Source organism: Cyprinus carpio, chromosome A14, assembly GCF_018340385.1.
Source record: "Cyprinus carpio isolate SPL01 chromosome A14, ASM1834038v1, whole genome shotgun sequence".
Lineage (NCBI taxonomy): Eukaryota > Metazoa > Chordata > Actinopteri > Cypriniformes > Cyprinidae > Cyprinus > Cyprinus carpio.
The window spans coordinates 424,097-447,040 of record NC_056585.1 but is presented as its reverse complement, the minus strand read 5'-3'; the positions used below and the strand labels follow the sequence as shown (position 1 = coordinate 447,040).

At 35.7% G+C, this 22,944-nt stretch overlaps 1 protein-coding gene across 1 annotated transcript in view; it reads left to right on the top strand.

Annotated features, from left to right (window-relative positions):
* The window catches only part of LOC109080764, a 37,793-nt gene that overhangs the window by 797 nt on the left and 14,052 nt on the right, over positions 1-22,944 (top strand). Inside the window, 3 exon segments of the mRNA XM_042769669.1 lie at positions 9,048-9,186; positions 16,887-16,994; positions 18,527-18,687. Coding sequence (XP_042625603.1) covers positions 16,891-16,994; positions 18,527-18,687 — 265 coding nt within the window. The 5' untranslated portion in view covers positions 9,048-9,186; positions 16,887-16,890.

Below are 22,944 nucleotides of genomic sequence, written 5' to 3'. Positions count from 1 at the left end.
TATACAAAGAACATTGTCACATTTGTATTTTTGACGATCAGACTTGATCTTAAAACAGCACTTTTGATAAACGTAAAAACGCATGCAGGTCTGTCACGCTTATTATAACCCTATTTTAAAACCAATCAATGAATCGTTTTAAATGAACAAACAGTTCAACGGAATCGATTCGCTTTAATGACTCGGACATGCCTAGCACTCATTGTGCAGAGAGCGCTGGTTATTTTGGAGACGCGCTGTGGCTTTTGCGTTTGGACTATATATGGTTCAGACAGCACGTATGTTGTGGAAACAAACTAATATTTATTCTGGAGTTGTAAATCTCGTAGACCATGTGATTATGTCTTACAGTGGGAGATCTGCTGCGGTTCTGAATGAGTGAGGTGTGGCATATGCATCCTCCTTCTCTCCCTCGCCTTCTCTGTTTTTCGGGTGCTCGGGCACATCATGTACACCGCATTAGACTTTATGCTCTATTCCTGCATTACGTTGAAATATTTTGAGCTTTATTTTGCATGTATTTGCATGAGTAGATTGTAATGTGTACACTCGGCCATGTGCGCTCGCACACCACAGCCGAATGTACTAGATTATCTCAATATGTCACGAGGAAGTGTGGAGAATAAGGAACATGATTATTTAGTGAAGTGTGTGTGATGTTCTGTGCATGCTGATTCTAGAGACAAAACAGGTTACAAAACTTAATACCAAGAAATTGTTTATATTAATCTTTTAAACTTTATATTTATTTTATTATGGTTTTATTTTACTGGGGTTGAACAGCAAACTTTCTTATAAAAAAGTGTAACAAAGTGTAAGGACACAACTGTAAATCTTTATTAAACATACATTTTATTATTAATGTGAATTTAAATTCTATTTAAAATCAGTATTTTACTTTATATGAAGTACTGAGTCATGGTTTGAGGGGTGGTCAATTATATTGCCATTATTAAAATCTATTTATTGTATCTATTTAAAATTAAAATAAAGAGTAAATCAAATGACGTTATACATGTATGTTAAGAACAATCTGTTGCTATTTTCTTGCTAGTAATACTATACTGTATAATACAGATTTTATGTTTGATTTTATTTTTGTTTAACTTTTTCCCTTTCAAATATTTTCCCAATACTTTGGCCTCTTTAAAATGAATAAAAATAAAATATTACTTCAACATATCAGCATATATGAACACTTCAGAAATCAAACATTCTTTGGAATTAAAAAAAAAATATTTTATTTGAACCAGCTGTACTGATATACAGTACAAATGACAGTATTACAACCTATGATTTTAATGGGGTTTTTTGTTGTTGTTGTTGTTGTTTTTGTTGTAAATCTAAGACAAAGGTAAAATACTATTTGAAGCAATAATTAAAAGTAATCAAAGAATTTTTATTTTTTTATTTTTTTAAGTTGAAGTAATAGTGAAATACCACTGTTTATCCTCAAGAGCTCAAAGCAGGTTTCTTTTAAATGTTTCATGTTATGTTATGCAAATTGAATTGGGATTTTTGCTTTCCTGAACCTGACTTTGGTATTTTATTATGAGATATTGTTTCACATCTCAAGAATTAGCATGTGGGAAATGTGTGTTCGGATTAGGGAAGTCTTCTGCTCTCTCTCTGTGTGTGTGTGTGTGTGTGTGTGTGTGTGTGTGTGTGTGTGTGTGTGTATTCTCAGCTTTTTGTGGCTTCAAGCTCAGCTCATGACTCAATGATGAATAGAGAACATATGATGTAGTTCCAGTGCAGAGAAACGGCCTGCTGTACTTACACATCAGGAAATACAGGAAGCTCCTGTGACCCAAATTCACTCTTACTTCATGAGACACACACACACACACACACACACACATACACATGCAAACATGCGCAGGTTTTTCTACCTATGATTAGCCTCTTTCATGGCCTCTGGTCTTCTCTTGTCTACATAATTTGTGTCTAAATGAACCACTTTGCTTAACTGAACAGCTAATCTGAATCACTTTTTGTAAAGTAGATGTACTTACAGTGTGAGTTTAAAAATCTTGTTTTTAAGTAGTTAAAGGCATTGTGTTATTTTAGTATCATCGAGATGAGATTATATTTTTATTATTCATATTTTTCCATATATATTTCTTATTAATATTATAAATATTTTTGAATTTTTTTTTTGTTACATTTTCCATTATTTTAATTATATTTTTATGTTATTTTTGTTGTGTTGTTTTCATTTTCTTTCTGTCAGTTTTTAATTTATTTTTATAACAGCTCTGTTTTTTAGTTACTTTAGTTGAATTATATTTTTATGTTATTTTTGTTGTGTTGTTTTCATTTTGTTTTGGTTTTAATTTTAGTTAACCCTGCTTTAGTTCACGTCACAGCCTGGCGAAACTATGATTTGCTACTCGCTTTTGCTATCAGGTGGTGTGTATAATTTAGAGGGAGTGGCCTTTTCATTCTAAAGAGAATTTTATTGAATGAAAATTTTTGCATGTCCTGTCAAACAAGATTTTTTTTTTTTTCCTGCTAAAAGTTAATTTTGTGTATGTTTAGAACAAGCTAAGAGAGACAGACTAAAAGCAGCCTGTTTTTCAGAGTATTTAAAAAAAATGATCAGGGATTTCAGTCCCAACTTGTCATGTCCCAAGACGCAGACCCTCGGAAGTCTCTACATTCTCTAATTACCAGATGCAAGTCATTAATAAGTGCAAATGCCAAATATTAATCTCCAAATGGTGGCTAGATTTACCAGCATGCTGGGAACTGAAAGCCCCCGCCCGCTGTCGCCGATGGAATTGAACTGAGAGGTTACACAAAAGGTTCTTTTAATATGCTAATGGACGGCTCTGGCAGGCAGAATGGGGAAGAGAAGGGCGCTTTAATTAGTGCAAAAGAGGAAACGTGGAATCATTTTCAACACACAAAAAACTGCTGACTGGCACAGACAAAGCAAAGGAAACACCATTATTCTAGGACCATTTATTTGGCTGTTAGGTAATGGGTAGGAGGATGAAACAAATCTGACCTAGTTTACAGACTGAAGCTGTGAACCGCAACATGTCTGCTGCATTTCTTTAGTCCTCAATTGGTGCGGTACCAAGCGGGACTGAACCCTCGTTTTAAGAGCATATGCCACATCTAATTACGTTTTTCAGGAATGTGATGCAGCAGAGAACAGCCAATAGAACTGGACATGATGCATTACCTTTGATGTGCAATTGCACAATGTGAATTTTTAGAAATCTCAGTGGAATCTCTAAAATTCAGTGGCATCCTGGAGGGCATTTGGTTAATAGCTTCTTTCTTTGAGTCTCTCGCTGTGTAGAACTGCTCATGCAAACCTACTATTGAAAAGGAGTCAAGTATTATATCAGTATGTCCTTCTTAACCCTTACCAAAAAGTAGTATACTTCAAGTTTATTTTATTAAGTATACTTAAGTAAAGTTCAAGTATATTTTTAAGGATACTTTATGTAGCAAGTATACAAATATCAGTGTTCTAGTAGTATACTTGTAAGTGCACTGTTTCAATACTCCTTGGGACTATATTGGCCCACTTTCTAGTATATAAAAGTATACTTGTAAGTATCCTTTAAGTATAACGGTAGCAAACTTTGAGTACACAACTAGTTTACCTCTATGTTTGTTTGTACTGCAATTATACTAAAAGTGAACTTATAGGTATACTGATAGTTACTAATTAAATACTTTGTACACTTTGAAGTATAGTCTCAGTAAACTACTAGTTTAGTAGTCTTATACTGCAAGTATACTCATAAGTTTTCTTTAAGTGAACTTTAAATCATACTTTAAGTATACTACTATGTCCCTATTTAGGTTTTAATTTGTATATATTTTGTTATATGAATATCTGAACATACAAAACACCTAAAGAAAGAACAGGGTATCTGCTTGTAAACAAAAACATTTTATTCTAGCTTCATGAATTCTTTATTTAAACACTTTAATGTGGGTAAGTTTCATAAAAAATAAATAACATATTGAACAAAGAGCTGAAAAAAGACTATGAATTGGATTTAGAATGATAATCAAAACGTAGATAGAGTCGATCAACAACCCAAAGCTTGACTGTAATAATTACCTCCTCATCGAATGATATTTTATTCCATAACTTTACAGTTTTTATGTTATTTCATGTCAGATGATCATGTTACATGTGTTAGTATCTGTTGTTTCTTTTTCTTCTTCACTTGTGTTTTTTTGGAAATTCTGTACAGAAGATGTGTACTAGCGCCCTCTACCATATAATAATGAAAACACAGATTCTAGGAGCACAAGTATAGCTCAAATATATTTAGACTTTTTGTAAGTATAAGACAAGTATACTTAAATGTCATTTTAAGTATATTTCTGAGGAGTACATAAAGCCCATTTCTGAGAAGTACATAAAAAGTAAACTAAAAGCATACTTTCCTATTTTTAGTTTAAAAGAAGCATACTAATAGCACACTTAAATAAACTTATTTTTCTTAACGGAAATTCTTTTTCTCTTTCTAAATAAGAACTTGTTTCTAACCTACATGTCTAAATAATGTTTAAATAATAGGATTAAATGTTAGGAGTTTTTTTTTTTTTTTTTTTTTTTTTTTTTTTTTTTTTTTTTAAGAATCTCTGAACTGCTGCTTTATATACTATGAAATAATTCACCTGTGAATAAATATTGAAATGTCTTTTGGGTTCTTAGTGGTTTGACATTCTTCACAATTTCTCGTCCTATTTTTCCCCCAGCAATCAAGATTAGGCTAAGTAAATGAAAACTGAATTTTAATTTTCACTGAATACTGTAATATTTAACCCAGACACAATAGCAATAATATTTGCAGATGCAAGTTTAGCTCTTGCTAAGTCCCTCCCATTGTTGGCTGCTGTGGTGCGGCCCATCTTGGCCCAGTCTTGCCTTGTCTTTTACTTATGTTCTCAGTTCAAATTGGATTTGAACCTTCAGTGGCAGAGCCCACAGAATCATCTTCCTGATTCCATGCAATCCCTCAATCCTGCTGAACGAGAGCGAGATGGTTGGGGGAGGGGAGAGTCGGGACTGTGTCAGCTGAGGGGAAGAAGGGTGAAAATAAGGACAAATGCAATGAAAGAGTGCCTGTATGGACAGAGTGTTCAGCATTCTGATGCAGTTTAATGCAGTTGCGACTTGTGATATTTTTTGTTGTGGTTGCTTAGGGGTTGCTGGGTAGTTTTTAATGCAGTATTCTTTCATGAATTCTGTGTTTTTCCCATAATCAATCAAAATACAATTAAAGTTTCAAAAATCCAATAGAGAGCTGGAGGGATAATGTATTTTTATAGGCCACTCGGAAACAAGTTAGCATTTTAGCATTTCCGGTTCCTTCATCCCCAAGGCAGTGGGTTGTTTTGAATGGGTTTTTAGTTTAAGTGAAATAAGGTCAGTGGTGAGTACAAGCTCAAGATATTTTCACCATTTATTCATTAACATAAAACACATTAGTAACACCCCCTTGTGATTTTTTTTTTTTTTTAAGTTTTTACTTGTCTTGAAAAAGGTGGTTGCTAACAAGTGGCTAAATGGGGACAGTAAATATCATCAAACCGAACCGTTAAACACATCTGCTCACTAGTTACTCTCACAGTCTCATTGTGACTAACTTAACAATTCTAAATTTAAACTTTCAAGGAAAATGATTTTTGAATAAAGGCCGAAACTGATTAATGATTGTGACATTGAAGTCATGTGACTTAGCATGTTTAACTTCAAAATTTATAAAAGTTGTTCATTTGGGAAGATTATCATGAACAAAACATATAAGAATCATACATTTTTTGATGGCCACAGCTTATTTTCTGCAATAATCCAGAAGCCAATGGAAAAATCCGATTGGGTTTTTGTCAAGGGATCCAGGATGATGCTAACACAGGGGTTGGCTCACAAAAATACAGTACATCATCACTGCAGCGCTCTATTGCATAGTCAACTAGCCACACAACTTCAAGTATCCTTCATATCCATAAACAATCTGTGCGGGACAAAATGCATGCCAAATTGTAATGGTGTTTGGTTTTGTGTGTGAAAAGGGTGAACCTCATTTTGTTTGCGTTCGTTTCTGGGTCTGGACGGTTGTAGCCCTTTTCCTTCGACTGCCGTAGCAGTTTAATGAGAGCTGTAAATGTCAGAGTCACAAGCTAACATCAATTTCTGTCCCAGTCAGATAGGATAGGAGACAAACTCTCCGTTTCGCAGACACGATCGCTATTGATTCCCTGGGGACTGATTGTGTCTGTGCAGTCCAGTGATCACGAAGACACTGATACGGTTTCCACATTTCCACCAGTTTATTTTCGGAGGGCAAAGAGACGCTGTTTCTATGGGGTGATTGAAAATTACAGTGTCACGCTGTTCAACAGGCATAAAAATAGCATATTTTTGGAGGGCCAGACTGTTGCGACACGGGTCGAGCAGCACAGGCCTGTTTATTTGCCCGTTCCTCATTGACTGCTTCTTGACAAATTTGTTGCTGAGCAGGAATTCTGCTGTATTGCGGCAAGGTGCTGCGCCACACCGCTCAGCTGTTTCTCGTAGACCTTCTGTTTATGTTCTCTAGTTTTCACACCTTTTTCCAAATCGTCCTTGTCCCCATCTGCACGCTCTGTTGTATTTCAAACCTTTATCGTTCTTTTATCTCTTGCTTTTAATGTTACCTCCTTCTTTACCTTTGCTTTTGTCCACCCAGAAGAAAACAGCACAAGTAGATGATCTCATTTATGTTTCATAGAAGCATCTGTTTCTCCTAAAGGTCAATATGAAATCAAGATTGGTTCTGGTCTTCCTGTTAACGATTTATCATTCCAAAAAAAGGAAAATGTCTTCATATTATATGTAGTCTTGTTCATGTTAAATGTAGTCATTTGTCCTCTTCCAAAATGGCTTTTCATTTATGCAGACATCATTTAGGCTGTGAAGAGGCACTATTTTAGCAAATTCTTATTTGGTCTGACTCCATTTCTCCATAAATCAAATCCCTAAAATGTTTCCAGTTTCAGAAAAGAGGTTGCAAATGGCAATTTATGTTGCTTTGTGAGAAATAAAAACATAGAGTAAGAGTTATTAGTGTTACTATTTTATATGTTGAAAGAAAATAATAAACACAAGTGAACTAAAAAACTAACAAAACTAAAAATAGTGGTTTAATTTTGAAATACGATTTGAATATTTAAAATTAAAACAAAATGCAAAAAAAAAAAACTTTAATAATTTAAAAATTTAATGCAGATATTACAGCTAATATTAATTATATTAAAGAATTTTTTATTGTCTTCACTGTAAAAAATGTTTCTTCGAAGCTGTAAATATAACAGATTATTTGAGTATGTTTGGTTTAGTCTTACACTTCTAAATTTCATGTTTAATTCAGTGTCTTACTTGACATCTCTTTATAAATATTTTTGAAATTTACTAGCAATTTGTGTGAGAGTGAAAGGTGAAATGTGAAAGGTTTCGAAGCAATTGTTTCAGCATTGACATCAGTCCTGAAACTCGTTTCCGAGGAGAAAGATCTAAGAAGCAGAAGATGTCCATTTGTTCTCCATTGAAACTCATTGCTGTATTGAGATATTAAAGAGATTTCATTGTGATATTTCTTCAGTATGGCAACACTTCATCCATTGTTCTGTTTCTTCCATCTCTGTCTTTATCACACCTTCCTCTCACATTGGCTGTGAAGCACATGAACCGCAGCAGTCTTGCTCAAGTGCAGTAGCTGCATTATTGAAATTCATTATTCATGAGTCTTGCAGTCGGCATGAGCTAGATACCCGGCAGCACGGCGTGCTAAAGAGGGCAAGCATCGAAAGGCTGGACCTCAATTCCACAAGGGCTGCAGGAAGGGGACACTGGGAAATTGAAATCACATCCAGGGGGTCAAGATGTATGTTTGCTGACATCACAAGCCCTGCAGATGCTTTGAGGCCTAAAGAGCCTCAGATGTATGCGATGCAAACGCAGGGAGACACAGCCTGAGGATGGCTCTCGTGACTGTTGCATGAGTGCCGCCATCGCATGATTTCAAGTGCACTGGAGTGAAAGTCACAGAACTACACACTCTGAAATGTTAATAAAGCGTGCTCCATGGAAAGCATTGCACTGGAAGCTCAGCACAGGAAATAGATTAATCTATCAGGATTAGTGCATAAATGCGGATTTATTTGCTTATTCTGATGCAGGCCAATTGTACAGTTACACACAAAGCCAAAAAGTCTGTCCTTTGTGTTTCAGATAAAATAGGAGCTATGGCAGTTAAGACTGTAGTTTCTCAATGTTTTTCAGCCTTTGTCTTAATATTTATGTATTTGGACTAAAATGATACTGGAAAAAAAAGGTACAGGTATGTGTGTGTTTTTATCAAGAGTTATAATTTAATCCAAACATTCACCATGATTATGTTTCCTACACTGATTTTCACTAAAATGACAACATGAAGAATACCAATGAATCATTTTTATTGAAATGTACCAATGTTACAATTTATGATAATAAACACAGCATTGCATATATTTTAACTAAAACATTTTAACATATGAAAAATGCCACATGGAAACATCCATTAACGTTTTTGAGCGATGATGCGAATTGATTGTTCATTCAGAGTTGATTCACTGAATTGAAAAATTTGAACTGATTCTTAGAAATTATTTAAATTTAACAAGTCTTACAGCACTTGTTAATCAGAGATGCTTGTAACAAAAATAGCTTAAGTATTTGCTCTGAAATGGCTTTAAAAACAGTAATTTCAACCAAGCGGTCATCGCTGCAAAGTAGATACAAACTGTTTAATGCAAGAAGTATAGTAAAATATGGTAAAAACATCCAAACTAATCTGAAAACATTTCTTAGGAAAACACATTTGGCCATTTAAAAAGTACATTAAAATCATTGCCGTGATACATTTTCAGCGACAGAATCGTGAATAGGAACATGTTTATGAACATGTAATCAAATATAGTCAGTAATCTACATGATTTTGTAGCATATATATTTCAGAGTCTTTATATTATGCTTTTATCTCTAGCAGATCAGTTCTCATTGGTCCTGATGGTTGTGAGGGCCCGTCTCCGCCACCTCTCAACCAGTCCACACAAGAGAGATGTGACAGCCAATCACACGCTGAGATTTCTGCATTCTGGAGCTCTTAGCACACAAGCCACACCCAGGTGAGCTACATTTCATTAAAGGGATACTCCATCCCAAAATGAAAATTTTGTCATTAATCACTTACCCCCATGATGGGGTAACCTCTGTTTGTCCTCGGACATCATAGGGGTAAGTGATTAATGACAAAATTTTCATTTTGGGATGGAGTATCTCTTTAAGCTACTCTGCTGAAAAGATGTAACAAATGGATGCATCCACTTGTGACAGAAAGCATAATTTCAATTAGAAACACCCGGCGATTTATCTTTCTGAAGATGCTGAGCTTTATTCCCTCAGGGATTTGTGCTGTTTGTGGCTTTGATTTTGAATTAGAATGAATGAAACCCGTACATGTTCGATTTTTCCCTGCAGTGTGAAAACAGGTGGTTAATGTTAAAGGAATAGGCTAGTTCATCCAAAAATGGAAAAGTTTGGTATCAATTGCTTATTTGCTCATGACGTTCATATGCTCTTTTCCACTCATTGAAAGCAAGCAAGCGGTTACTTTTCATCCTAAAAGGACATAAATGCACCATAAGAGTAGTTCATGTGACTAGTTTGCTGAATGTTAGCTTTGTGTGAGGAACTGGCTGAAATTTAAGTTGGCTGATAATCAACCTATATCTGGTTCCCTTATACAGTAGTTGCCAATCTGACAGTGAGATGGAATCAGTGTTAAAACTGGGGAAAAATAAATAAATAAAATAATTATAAGTAATTGAAATAAAGTTGAAATTAAATGAATCTGACTAAAATAAATGAGTTTGTTAAATTCCTAAAATGAAATAATTTAAAATAAAATAAATAAATGATCTAAATAGAAATATGAAAAAATGACAAGCACAAAACAAAATTAAGATGAAAACTAAAAATATAAATCATCAAATGCATAATATGAATAAATGATGTAATAGTATATAAATAACACTGGATGTGGATGTGGAGAAATTATTTTGAAATGGGAAAAAAAGCAAAGTTGGTTGTTATTGTGTCAACTTACATTTAGGTCAGCTTCACAGTGCAGTGGGTCACAGTCACATTGCATTGCGTGTCACACTCATAAAACAAGTTTAATAAATACTAATGGAGAGTGTCCTCTAGCAGATTAACATCTAGAGTCATTCCTGCATTGGTGAAGAGCCTCTCGAACATTTGGCCTAGTGACTGAGTGCACGGGTTATGGTTACATATTAAAAATGATTCTTTCAGTAATGGATCCTGAACAGGATGGAGAGAAAGTATGAGCAAGACATCAAGCAGTCTTCCTTAACAGCGTGCATGGTGCTTATTATAGGCGTCTGCTTTAGTGCAGGAGGAGATGGGGGTTGGGACCGACATGGGAGGGAGGGTGTAGAGTTACTGTAGGCAGCATTAATAGATGCTTTGAGGTGGTTTTAGAGCTGAGAGCAGCTTTCCGGTGCGATCTGGACCACACGGTCAGAGGCGGTGGAGAATCTGTGGCTGTATGCCTAGTAGCTAGCTGTTAGAATGACTTATAGCTCTGAATATACAGTAAGGTGTTGCTTATTGTGAGCATCACAATGTGCCAAGTGCTTTGATTGACAGCACTACAATAATTACAAGACTTTGATTTAGCATCATTCATGACTGTCTCTTCGGTCCAGCTATGAAGCTACATTAGGGAGAAATAACAAAAACAAAAACCGTAACAATAACTATAATGATTACTAGTGATGGGGTTTCGAAAAAACTGCTACATGAAGCTTTAAAACATTGATGAATCTTATATTTCGAATTAGTGGTTCAGTGCTTATTTCAAACCCGTGAATCATGTAATTTCAGCAAATGAGGCTTTATAAGTGTTGAATGGTGGTTTAGAAACATTTAAAAATTTTGAGGGGTCTAGATGGTATTGATCTGGTGAACCCATGAACGAGTGTCTAATGGTTTTTCAAGTGATCGCAGGACATTTTAATAATAGGTTCCTTTTTGATTAATGTTATGAATTTTAATACTTGTGTATAATGCAAAAAAAAAAGAAGAAGAATTAATTGCTTCTGAAAGAGCTAACCTCTTTGAAAAAGTTAATCATTTTTTGCAAAGCAGTTGATTCAGAGTTTCAAGAAGCTTTGTTTCATTTACTAATGATAATAAGTGGTTCTATAGATTTGTTTCCATTTTTTAAGAAATATAGATTTTTATTTTTCATGGTATTTTGGCTCCATGAAAGGCACCTGAGAACAATAGTTTTTTAATGCAATTTAAATTTAATTTGTTGGTATTGTTTGGTTGAAATGATTTGGGATTAGGCTCATGAGGATACTGTTTATTCTTCCTCAAATAATCTTTAACAAATCATTAAGGAACCAGAAAAATCTCTAAATGTATTACTGTAAATACGTTTTGATGGATGATTTTCTGTCATAAATGCTAGTAATAGAGCTTAAATTATATTGTACCTGGAATATTCCTTTAATGGATCAAAAGATGAATGTAGGCTTCTTTCAGCAGCTTTCATTTGTGCCCAGCGGTCATCGCTTACAAAAATGAAACATCTCTTTTGTCTCAAAAGAGACATCTCGGCCCTTTTTGGTGATAGATTGAAGCAGAGAGACCATACAGGAACCTGGAAACCGACGCTGCTGAAACTGCAGTCATGGGGCCAGACTGTATAAAAGTCAAGTTAGGTTTATTGTCATTCTCTTCATTACAGGCCAAGTGTCAGAGAATGAAATATTGATCTTCCTGAACCATGGTCCAGCGTGTAACAAAATAGCAAGACAACTGGCCCTATATGTCAGTAAACAACACATACATACTGTAAATATAAAACCGGTATATATAAAGAGCAGTACACACTAGTAGTATGCAGTAGTGGGAAGTTATCAGAGCTTGAGTTCTAGAGACGGTAGTAATGCTGCATTAAGGCATTATTAGTTGAGTTTGAGTGTGACAGAATGATTGCAGCCAATGATTTTGACTGAATTGTGCAGTATTAGTGGAATGAGATTGTCAGAGAATGACAGAAATCACTTAGCTGAGTGTGAGTGTCTAAATCTGAGCACTTAAACTGTACCGCTGGAGGCTGCAGTGTCATTACAGATGCTCTCAAAGGAACTGAATGAAATACTGAGGCTGGATGTAGTCTCACAGAGCCTGACTTCTATCAGCATAAAGTCTGGTCCACACTGCATCTTATTTTGGCCAAGAACAGTCTAGTCTCAGTTTAAGTTGAACTACTAAAAGCCCATTTGCTGAATGATGCATATTATCACAAAAGTGGCAAGAACGTGTTGAAACTACCAGTTTGTACTGCAAACATCCTAAGTATTATTAATATCTAAATAGATTTAATCTTTCATTTTAAGCAATGGTGACTTAAAAAAATATGTGCAATCGATTTCCAACATTTCTTCATGTAAACTGAACTTGTTTTACTACAACTAGTACAGAAGGCAGTCAACACACTTGTACTAAGTGCCTAAAACAAAACTCATTTAATAGATTTAATTCCATGAGCCTAGCCAACTTGGTTATCTTTTTGCTTTGAGAGCTTTCTCCAGTGTGTATGTGCTTTAAGAAAAACCTGTTGCAAAATAACTTTATTAAAAATCAATTCAAAAATGTGGAGGTTACACACTGACTAGCACACGAGAGCTGTGTTTAATGGCTTGAGTCTTGCAGAAGAGTCTTGCAGAAGATGCAGAAATGCAAGTGGAGAGAGAAGAGGCCTCGTGATTTTATGGATGAACACGAGTTGAAACTGTCACTGCAGACATCTTCATGACTCCACACTTACCTGAGTCAGCACACACACACACACACACACACACACACACACACACACACACACACACACACACACACACACACACACACAGGTGTCCCATATACAGTGCATAAATTCTCAAAACAAAACCCTACTGTTTTATTATCTGCAGTCACTTTACTTTCATCCAGTTAACTTTTACTTTTTACTGTGCAGCTATGAAATATCAATAGCATCTCCCACTTAATGCATAAGCGCAGTGCAGCTGCCCGACTCAGATCTGCAGATCCGGATCAGTCTGGATCAGCACAAGTGACTAAATGATACCCTTACTAGGTGGGCGTACCAATCCAGTAATACCTCACACACACACACACGCATGTTCAGTGCTCTTATTGCATGCTGGATTAATCACGTTTGTCACAGCACCATGAGAGCCACTAATCTAGATGCGCTCGAGGAGCCTTGAGGGTCAAGAGGTCATCTAAACTGGGTTTACATGCGTTTTCAATTTACAGACAGCATAAAGCAGCATTTGAATATTCAGTAGTATGTAGTAATGTAGGTCAGAACTTAATTTTATCCAACAGATCTTGGATGGTAGGCTACGATATTATGAGTGAAGCTTCATTATTTTTGTTGCTCATATATATCATATGTCCTTTAATCCTAACCATTAAACTTATGTGTGGAACTCATACCACAGCATTCTGCTCAAGACATATTCCTCAAGTCATGTGTGAGGAAAGGAGTGCTGCTACTTTACTAAGTGATCATAGTTTTAACCTGGGGCACAACAAATCAACCAGAGCAACCTAGCAACTGCATAACAACCCACTAAAAATGCCCAAGAACATTAGAAACTGCAAAGCTTTTTGTTTAGAGTAATGTGAATGATGCATACCAAAAACCAGGGAAATTTTAAAAGAAAGTGAATTGGAAATGTTGATTTAATCTATTTAATTCTAGTATTCAGGCAGCGCCATGTGTCAGTCAAAGCCATCTGTATTCAAAGGCCAAAAACGCTGGTTTATGATCATTGTTCTGTAACGCAGACCAAACATAAAACGGGTCTGATCTGGTCTTTTGTCAGTCATATGAATGAGCTCTTTCTTTCCCTGCTTCAGCAGCTTTGAAGGAGGTCGCGCTTACACATACTTGTCTCTACCTATTTTGTTTCTGTCTGTTTGTGAAGATGTAAGAATGTGAATATAAACCCTTCTAGCTTTATGTACTGCTGTAGTTTTCACTTAATAGTTCAATTTAATATTTAATAATTTAATTAGTTTTAGTTATTTCGTTATTTGCTACTGTTGTTTTTTATTAATTATATAATATATAAAGTACTTCATAATAATATATTACTACTAAATATATAAGTACTTAAATTATTTTATTTCAATTAGTTGCCAAGGCAACATTTCAAGATTTACAATTACATTTGATTTGATTTCAGCCTTATTCAAATTAATGAAAATTTATTTTTAATTGTTTTTCTTAACATCAACAACACTGTAGTTACACAAGATCGATTTTACACATTGTTGCATTATGAAAAGTGTTAGAGCACAATCCATAAAGCAACACACCTACTGTATTTTCGCTAATTGTTTTCTTCTACGGTCATTTTTCTCTGGTAATGATAAACGGATTGTTTGAAGTTTATCTTGCTGAGCAAGTTAGTTTAAGTTTGTTCACTGTCAACATATATCTATTTAAAGGATGCTATAGGCCATGAGTTTCCATCTGTTTTTATTTTTCTTATAGACTATGTGTCAGGATTTGTTGATTAATAAATACTCTTTGCGTTGCTTGCAAATGACAAGTATTTCATAGCATTCTTGTTCATTATTATATCGTCCCAAAACCTCATAGACATCAGGTTTAGATTGAATCCGTACGCAGTGGTTGACTCATAGAGCAAAGGTAAAAGGTCACATGACCCTCTCCAGCATGCCATGCAACCATCAAATCAGTGCATAATCAAGCAGATTATTCTGAGCATGACGAAACAGAAGAAGAAAACTGTGCATATTGATCAGACATTCAGAATGTGTTTGTAAGCACGCATACACACACACACACACACACACACACACACACACACACACACACACACACACACAGTGCAGTATAGAGCAGTTGTGGTTTGTGAGTGATTGAGTGAGTGTGTAAGAGCTCCCTTGTGTCTGACTGCAGAGATAACACACACTTACAACAGTGTGTGGCTGAAAGAGAGAGATGCATGTGTGTTTGTAGCAGCAGATGTCCAGAGGAGCGAGAGAAGTCGTTCAGGTAATTAGATGGATTGAATGTGTGTGTGTGTTGCATAGGCGCAGTGTGCAGTTCTATCATCTGTAGATGGCTGATGTTATTATGCATGTGATATCTTGTCTGTTGTGACGTAGATTGTCCTCTAAATGGCAGGCCTGGTGTCACCTCATGACTGTGCCGCTGCTATTAGCATACATAAAACCCAGCACACAGACAGGATAGAGAGAGAGTGTGTTGAGATGAGAAAATGAAGGAGGATGACATAAGCTGCATCTGAGATACATTGGTAATTGAAGTAAATGCATTTGACTCATTAACGATGTAAAATGGATTGTTTGCTCTGTGAAATCATTGAGGTTTTTTTTCCTGTGTTGATTTTCTTTAGAAACGGGAAGTTGCAACAGGACTGCAATTTTAAACTAGATAAAAAAGTTTGTCAAGACAAACTTTAAGTTGGCTTGAGAAAGCCTGAAAAAAAAAATTAAAAAAATAAAACAAGTTTAAAATGCATACACTGGGGTTCAAAAGTTTGGGCTCAGTAAGATTAAAGAAAAATTAATGCTTTTATTAAGCAAGGACAAACGTGACAGTAAAGATATTTGTAGTGTTACAAAAGATTCCTTTTTTAAAATATATGCTTCTTTTGAACTTTTGAACTTTCTACTGTTTTTAACACTGATAATAATAAATGTTTCCTCAGCAGCAAATCAGCATATTAGAATGATTTCTAAAGGATCATGTGATGCTGAAGACTGGAGTTATGATGCTGAAAATTCAGTTTTGATCACAAGAATAAATTACATTTTAAAATATATTACAATAGAAACCTATTCTTTAAAATAGTAATAATATTTTACAGTTTTACTGATTTTACCATATTTTTTATCAAATAAATGCAGCATTGGTGAGCATAAGAAACTTATTTAAAAAAATCTTATCGACCCCAAACTGTTGAAGGGTAGTGTGTACAGTACCTGCTTTTAGGAGTACATTAAAATAATGACCTAAAAGCTTACTAACATGGACAACATGCCACAAAACTTTGGTTTTGACTTCATGGGACTTAAAGGGATACTTCACCCCAAAATGAAAATTTTGTCATTGATCGCTTACCTCATGTCGTTCCAAACCCGTAAAAGCTTTGTTCGTTTTCGGAACACAATTTAAGATATTTTGGATGAAAACCTGGAGGCTTGTGACTGTCCCATGGACTGCCAAGTAAAATACACTGTCAAGGTCCAGAAAAGTATGAAAAGCATCGTCAGATCGCAGGCAGCGTATGCTCTTCTGTATCAGCCATGCCACAAGGATACGTTTTCGACGTATATTGATGCTTTGATTTGAAAGAAAACAGTGCATCCTGTGTCATAGCTGACACAGATGAGCGCATGCTGCCTGCGATCTGACGATGCTTTTATAATAATGCGCGACACCTGCGCCACTCACCGGTCTCAAGTCCCACGGAGGAGCTCCGGAAGGATAAAAGGAGGTGTGACGAATGTGTAAGACGAGAGAGGACCAGGCCTGGACTTTATTTTGTGATGGGCTGTCGCGCTCTTTTGTGTTTATTTTATTATTAAAGTTTTATTTAAATGTTCACCGGTTCCCGCCTTCTTTTTCCCGTGACTATGAACGTTTGTTATAATAGTGTTTTACACTGTATGATCCTCATCCTTATTTTCTGTTCACTCATCACTTTGTCTTTCTGTCTCTCAGTTAGATGGAGGAGCGAGAAAGAAGCAGAAGTCGATCTCCAGGCAGGGTCGGCCGGGTGGAGCAGGTGGTGGGGAAATGGCTGCGCCGCTCTCGAGACTCTCTCAGCAGGTGGAGTAACCTCACACACACACAGACATATAATTTTATAATCCGAGCATAAATGCGTTTCTTGAAGGCATTTATAGGAGAGAAAAGCCTATAAATTTGAAACGGCCTTCATATTAGAAGCTCCAGAACATCACAGGCTGTTTTAAAGATGTTTAGATGTAGCCATGGAAGATGGTTGACTTCGGCTCGGTCCCATTTGGTGCCCTTAGCCTTTGTAGTCATCTTTTGATATAGTGCACACTTTGATGATGCAATGTCGCATGGACTGTAGACAACACACAGAGCAACCACCAAACCAGTCAGTCTGAACCATGACGGATCTGCCATGTGTTTAACAGACTGTCTGGTTTGAAGCCATCTTTTGGTTTTCTCTAAAGCCATCCAGATATAGGGAAAGAACACTAATCAGATCATAGCACTATTTTCCATTAATTAGGGTCCCAGGTTTTATGGTTCCTGTATAAGATATTGGCCTTGGTTTCCAGATGGGCCCTACCATAAATTCCAGCTTTGTGAAGCTGACGAGATTCAGTGTTTGTTGAGAGTGGTAGTTATAGAGATTTCACTGTGGGCTCTTTTTCTTCAGATAATGTTAAAATATACTTCACTTAATTAATATCTTAATAGTAGATAGTAGATCTTCTCATACTTCCATCTGCTGTGGGCTTGTAGTTCATTTGTCTTTCATCCGCTGGTATAAACACAGTCGTCTCCTGCCATGCAACCACACGTTCATCAGGCAGTTATCATCGCCATGTGTTTTAGAGTCTGTCGGCAGATAGTGATGTCATTTCATGTGGTCTTTCACTGATTGGATTGTGATATTTTTGGAGAAAAGTCTCAGTAGTTTAATTAATGCTGTAGTTATTTATTTTAAGAGTTTCAGAAAATGCTAGTTAATGTTATCACATTGGACTGAAACTTACTTATTTTGCACAAACATGGTCAAAGCAGAAACACTAAATTAGGTAAAGGATTTTAGAACAGCACAAATGTTAAAAAATGCAAACATACAAATATTTAAAAATGTACACTGCTGTTCAAAAGTTGCTCGGTAAGTTTTTAATACTTCTATTCAGCAAGCATGCATTAAATAGATCAAAAGTGACAGTAAAGAAAATAATGTCACAAAAGATTTCTATTTTCGAAATGAGGTTCTTTTAAACTTTCTGTTCAACAAAGAAAAAATATATCATGATTACTACAAATATATTAAGCAGCACAACTGTTTTCAACATTGATATGAAATGTTTCTTCATCATCAAATCAGCATATTAGAATAATTTCTTAAGGATCATGTAACACTGATGTAATGTTGCTGAAAATTCAGCTTTTCATCACAGGAATAAATTTCATTTTACAATATATACAAATAGAAAACAGCTATTTTAAATTGTAGTAATATTCCACAATATTACTGATTTTACTGTATTTTTTTTTATTTAATAATTGTATTGTTGGTAAAAAAATATAAATATTTTTTAAAATTTTTTTTTTTACCAAAATATTTTTTTTTTATCTGTCTCTCAAAGGGAGCGTATTTTAGGAGGCAGGAGGATGCGCTCTGGGGATTCGGGCCAGCAGAACTTCCCTGTGAAGGTAACAGTGGAGGTGATCAGAGACGCTGTCCTGGACTCCCATGGATTCAGTCTCTCATCACAGCACCCCCTGCTGGTCAGGGACGTCACACCAGGTACACACACACCCACACACACACACACTTCACGTGGAGTTCGGCTTATGGGAAGCACTACAGCAGGTTGTTTTTAAACACAGATTATGATCTAAGTGAAGCCAGGTTTGGATACTGTCCTGACAGTGCAAGAGAAAATGCACCCAGAGGAAAGAAACAACACAAATCATCCTGTTAAGATCACTTCTATTTCTCTGAGACACTAATAAGTTTAAATGGAGACTTCTAAGAAGCTCTGTCCTGCTTCTCATGTGTTTATCCTGAGAAAAAGACCCTCATTTATAAGCTCTTCCACTGGATGTTTGTGAAGTCTCACTGCTGCATCAGATTGAATTTTCACCCTTATGTGCAGCTTTGACAGAGATGGTGAAAATGTGAGAAAGGATGTGACACTTGAGCTGGTGTGTGAGGTGGCCATCTGCTCCTCTGTCATTTATTTAATTCATTATGATGCAGGTGCACAAGCTCCTTCACAAAAAAATATCTCTCTCATTTATTATGCTTGCTTGCTTTTTTTTCTTTTCCTTTTTCACTTTCTTAATTCTTTAACAATTTGATATTGTATTGTGTATTGTGCCTTGAGATGCTTGTGTGCTTTTCATTATTAAAAATCTATCTATCTATCTATCTATCTATCTATCTATCTATCTATATCAGTCTCTCATACACAAACACACGCTGACACAAGCTTGATTATATTTTCTCATTTTGAACTGACAGATACTTACACACATTCTCTCAGACGCACAGTACCAACACATAAAAACTGTTACAAAACCTAACTAGATAGCATTCAAGACAACATAGTCGCACTACTGTTGTTTCAAAGGTCCTTTTTTGACTGAAATCTAAGGCAACATATATTGCATGTATCCTTGACAGAAGTCAATCCCAGAATGCACTGCAGTCAGCGCTGTGGAAAAAAGATGGAGTACAACCAAATACATTTTTCTCAAATTCTGAAAATTATCAATAAAATGAGTTCCGTCTAATTAAAGTTTAAAATATTCATTCAATATTAGCGTCTGCTATGTATTTTGATATCTATTATGCTGAGTTCATGCTGAAATTACTGCAACTCTGAGATTCTGTTTCTCGTCCTCTCATTTAAGTCTCTTATGTCCATTAAGACTACATTTATTTGGTCAAAAATACAGTAAAAACAGTAATATTGTAATATTTATTAGTACAGATTAAAATATTTTTTTCTATGTGAATATATTTTAAAATGTAATTTATTTCTGTGATTTCAAATCTGAATTTTCAGCATCATTACTCCAGTCTTCAGTGTCACACGATCCTTCAGAAATCATTCAGTTATGCTGATTTGCTGCTCAAAAAACATTTATTATTATCAGCGTTGAAAACAGTTGTGCTGCTTCATATTCTTGTGGAAACCATGATATATTTTTTTCAGGATTCTGTGGAATAGTATGAATAGTAGATGAATAATAGAACTTTCAACAACAGCGTACTGTACAAAATTGTACTGACCAAAAATACTACATAAATATGGTAGACCGGGGGCAATTGTAACATTGTTTTTACATTTTCTTTCATAACTGACTGACATGACTACTTGAAATACACTAGTCATCTTTTGATACTAGAAACAAGTATAGGTGCACTAATTAATAATATTTTCACTAATAAGGTCAAGACTATAATATTAAATTAAGTGCAAGAAGTCAGAGTGTTACATTTGCCCCCTTGGTGGGGGCGATTGTTACAGTGTTTGGAGGCAACTGTAACACTGAAAAATAAGTCATCTAATGACTGTAGTATCTAATAATGTTACTTATATATGCTTCAAATTCTTTTAGATGTCAGGCATATGCATTCAAATAGCAAAAGTCAATTTCTATTTTTGCAAAAGACTATAAGCAACTATTCTAGTGATGACTAGATTTTAATTATTTATATAATTTTACTCAAATACATTAATCAGCTGATGAGTCAAAAACAGTCTTTAACAAAACTTTAGTGAAATGGTACAAGACAGACATATTAACAGAATAACTCTGTTATTGATCATGTGGAGATAATATTCATTTTATTTTAAAAAAGATTTAAAAGCAACACATTGTTAAAGGTGTAACACTAATATTAAATATATGTTAATTGTGTTTATTGTATAAGTTTGTAAAGTTTGTCAAAAAAGGTGAACAAGGTGCTTACACTGGGCCATGTGGCTCGGGGGTAATTGTAACACAATGTTGCAGCTATGATAAAATCTTGTATGCTAGCTAGCCACACCTATATTAGCTTAGGTTGTTCATGTTAATTTTTTTTATCAATAATCTATAGATAAAATGCATGGAAGTTTAAATTCGCAGTCATCTAACTTTTAGACAGCAGAAGAAAAATACTGTACTTCCAAAAAGCAACTTTCATGTCTCAAAATCTATATTTAGTTGAAAATCTCTTCTGAGGTGAAATGATTGTGTTCCTTTCTCACAGGCAGAGAGAGGATCCTACTGAGCATGTGCAGATACAGTGTCATCACTCTAGCTTGTTTCTGATTGGAGGAACTGATACAAATGTCCCCGGTCTCCCCTACCTCTTTATTCTTGTGCAAAATATTGAAGAACAAATAAAGAGCTTAAAGCTAAAATAAAATGTCATATTTAACAGAAATTTGTAGTTTAATACCTTAAAGGGATAGTCCATCCCAAAATGAAAATTTTGTCATTAATCACTTACCCCCATGTCGTTCCAAACCCGTAAAAGCTTTGTTCGTCTTCGGAACACAATTTAAGATATTTTGGATGAAACCCGGGAGGCCTGTGACTGTCCCATATACTGCCAAGTACAAGTACAATTCAACAATTCCTTTGTCAACAGTCTCCTCTGTGTCTCTCTATATCAACGTATGCTGTGTATGCTCTTCTGTATCAGCCGCATCACAAGGATGTGCTGTTTTCTTTCAGATCAAAGCTAAATACACGTAGAAACAGTGCATCCTTGTGGCGCGGCTGATACAGAAGAGCATAGCAGCATACGGTGATATTCTGACGATGTCTTTCATACTTTCCTGGACCTTGACAGTGTAACTTACTTGGCAGTCTATGGGACAGTCACAGGCCTCCCGGTTTTCATCCGAAATATCTTAACTCGTGTTCCGAAGACGAACAAAGCTTTTACAGGTTTGGAACAGCATGGGGGTAAGTGAATAATGACAAAAAAATTCATTTTGGGGTGGACTATCCCTTTAACTGAAGCCACTACTGTTTTAGTTTGTTTTGAATATAAGGTTACAATAGACAAGATGAAAAAAAAAAAACTTTAATAAAATTCCAGTTTATAACTTGTGATTCCAAGTTCAAGACAAAGATCTGAACTGTTTTTAGTAGCAAATAATTACCATGTTTTCAACAACCCTGTACACTATTATATTACTGTATAGCATTTTTAGCTTAGCAACACGCTAACATCAAACTCTATCTGAATAAATTATGAACTGATTTTGTGTTTCACTGAATCAATGACATTCGTTCAAGAATTTTATTTACAAATTGCTTACTATGTCTTCACATTAGGAGAGTAACGTAATAGTGAATAAAACCCATTTCACAAGAAAATAGGCAGAGAATGGCAGGCAAGATAGTGTGAGATTGCATGTCAACATCATTGCCCTAGTTACACATACTCAGCTGACATATTTTTTTAATGTCTTCTAGCAAGTCTGCCCATGAATCACAAGCGATAAATCCCTGAATGGATGTTTCCCGCCTTCCAAATCTAAATCAGCCACTTGTAAGGTTCCATTTTAGTTACCTTAGAAGGCAGCTGTGTATAAAGACTAGAGAGCACGGCAGCACACTGGATCTTGCAACAAAGCTATTGTGTGTGCATTCTTACACACACACACACACACACACACACACACAGTCATTCTGCAGTGCTGACTTCTTTCTTTTTGCAGCAGAAACAGCTGATAAAAGCCCAGGGGGAGAACCTCACAGCCCTGCAGCACATAATTATGTGAAAGGAGAAGGAGAGAGAGAGATCTGCCAGGCATTGGTGGTTGGTTCTGGCAAGGCAGAGAGCCATCAGGGACTAAGGGGATGTTGTCAGGGCAGAAGGGCAGATTGTGTGTGTTTGTGTGTGTGTGTGTGTGTGTGTGTGTGTGTGTGTGTGTGTGTGTGTGTGTGTGTGTGTGTGTGTGTGTGTGTGTGGCGTGTGCCGCGTGTGTGTGTGTGGTGTGTGTGCGCGTGTGTGTGTGTGTGCGCGTGTGTGTGCGTGTGTGTATATGTG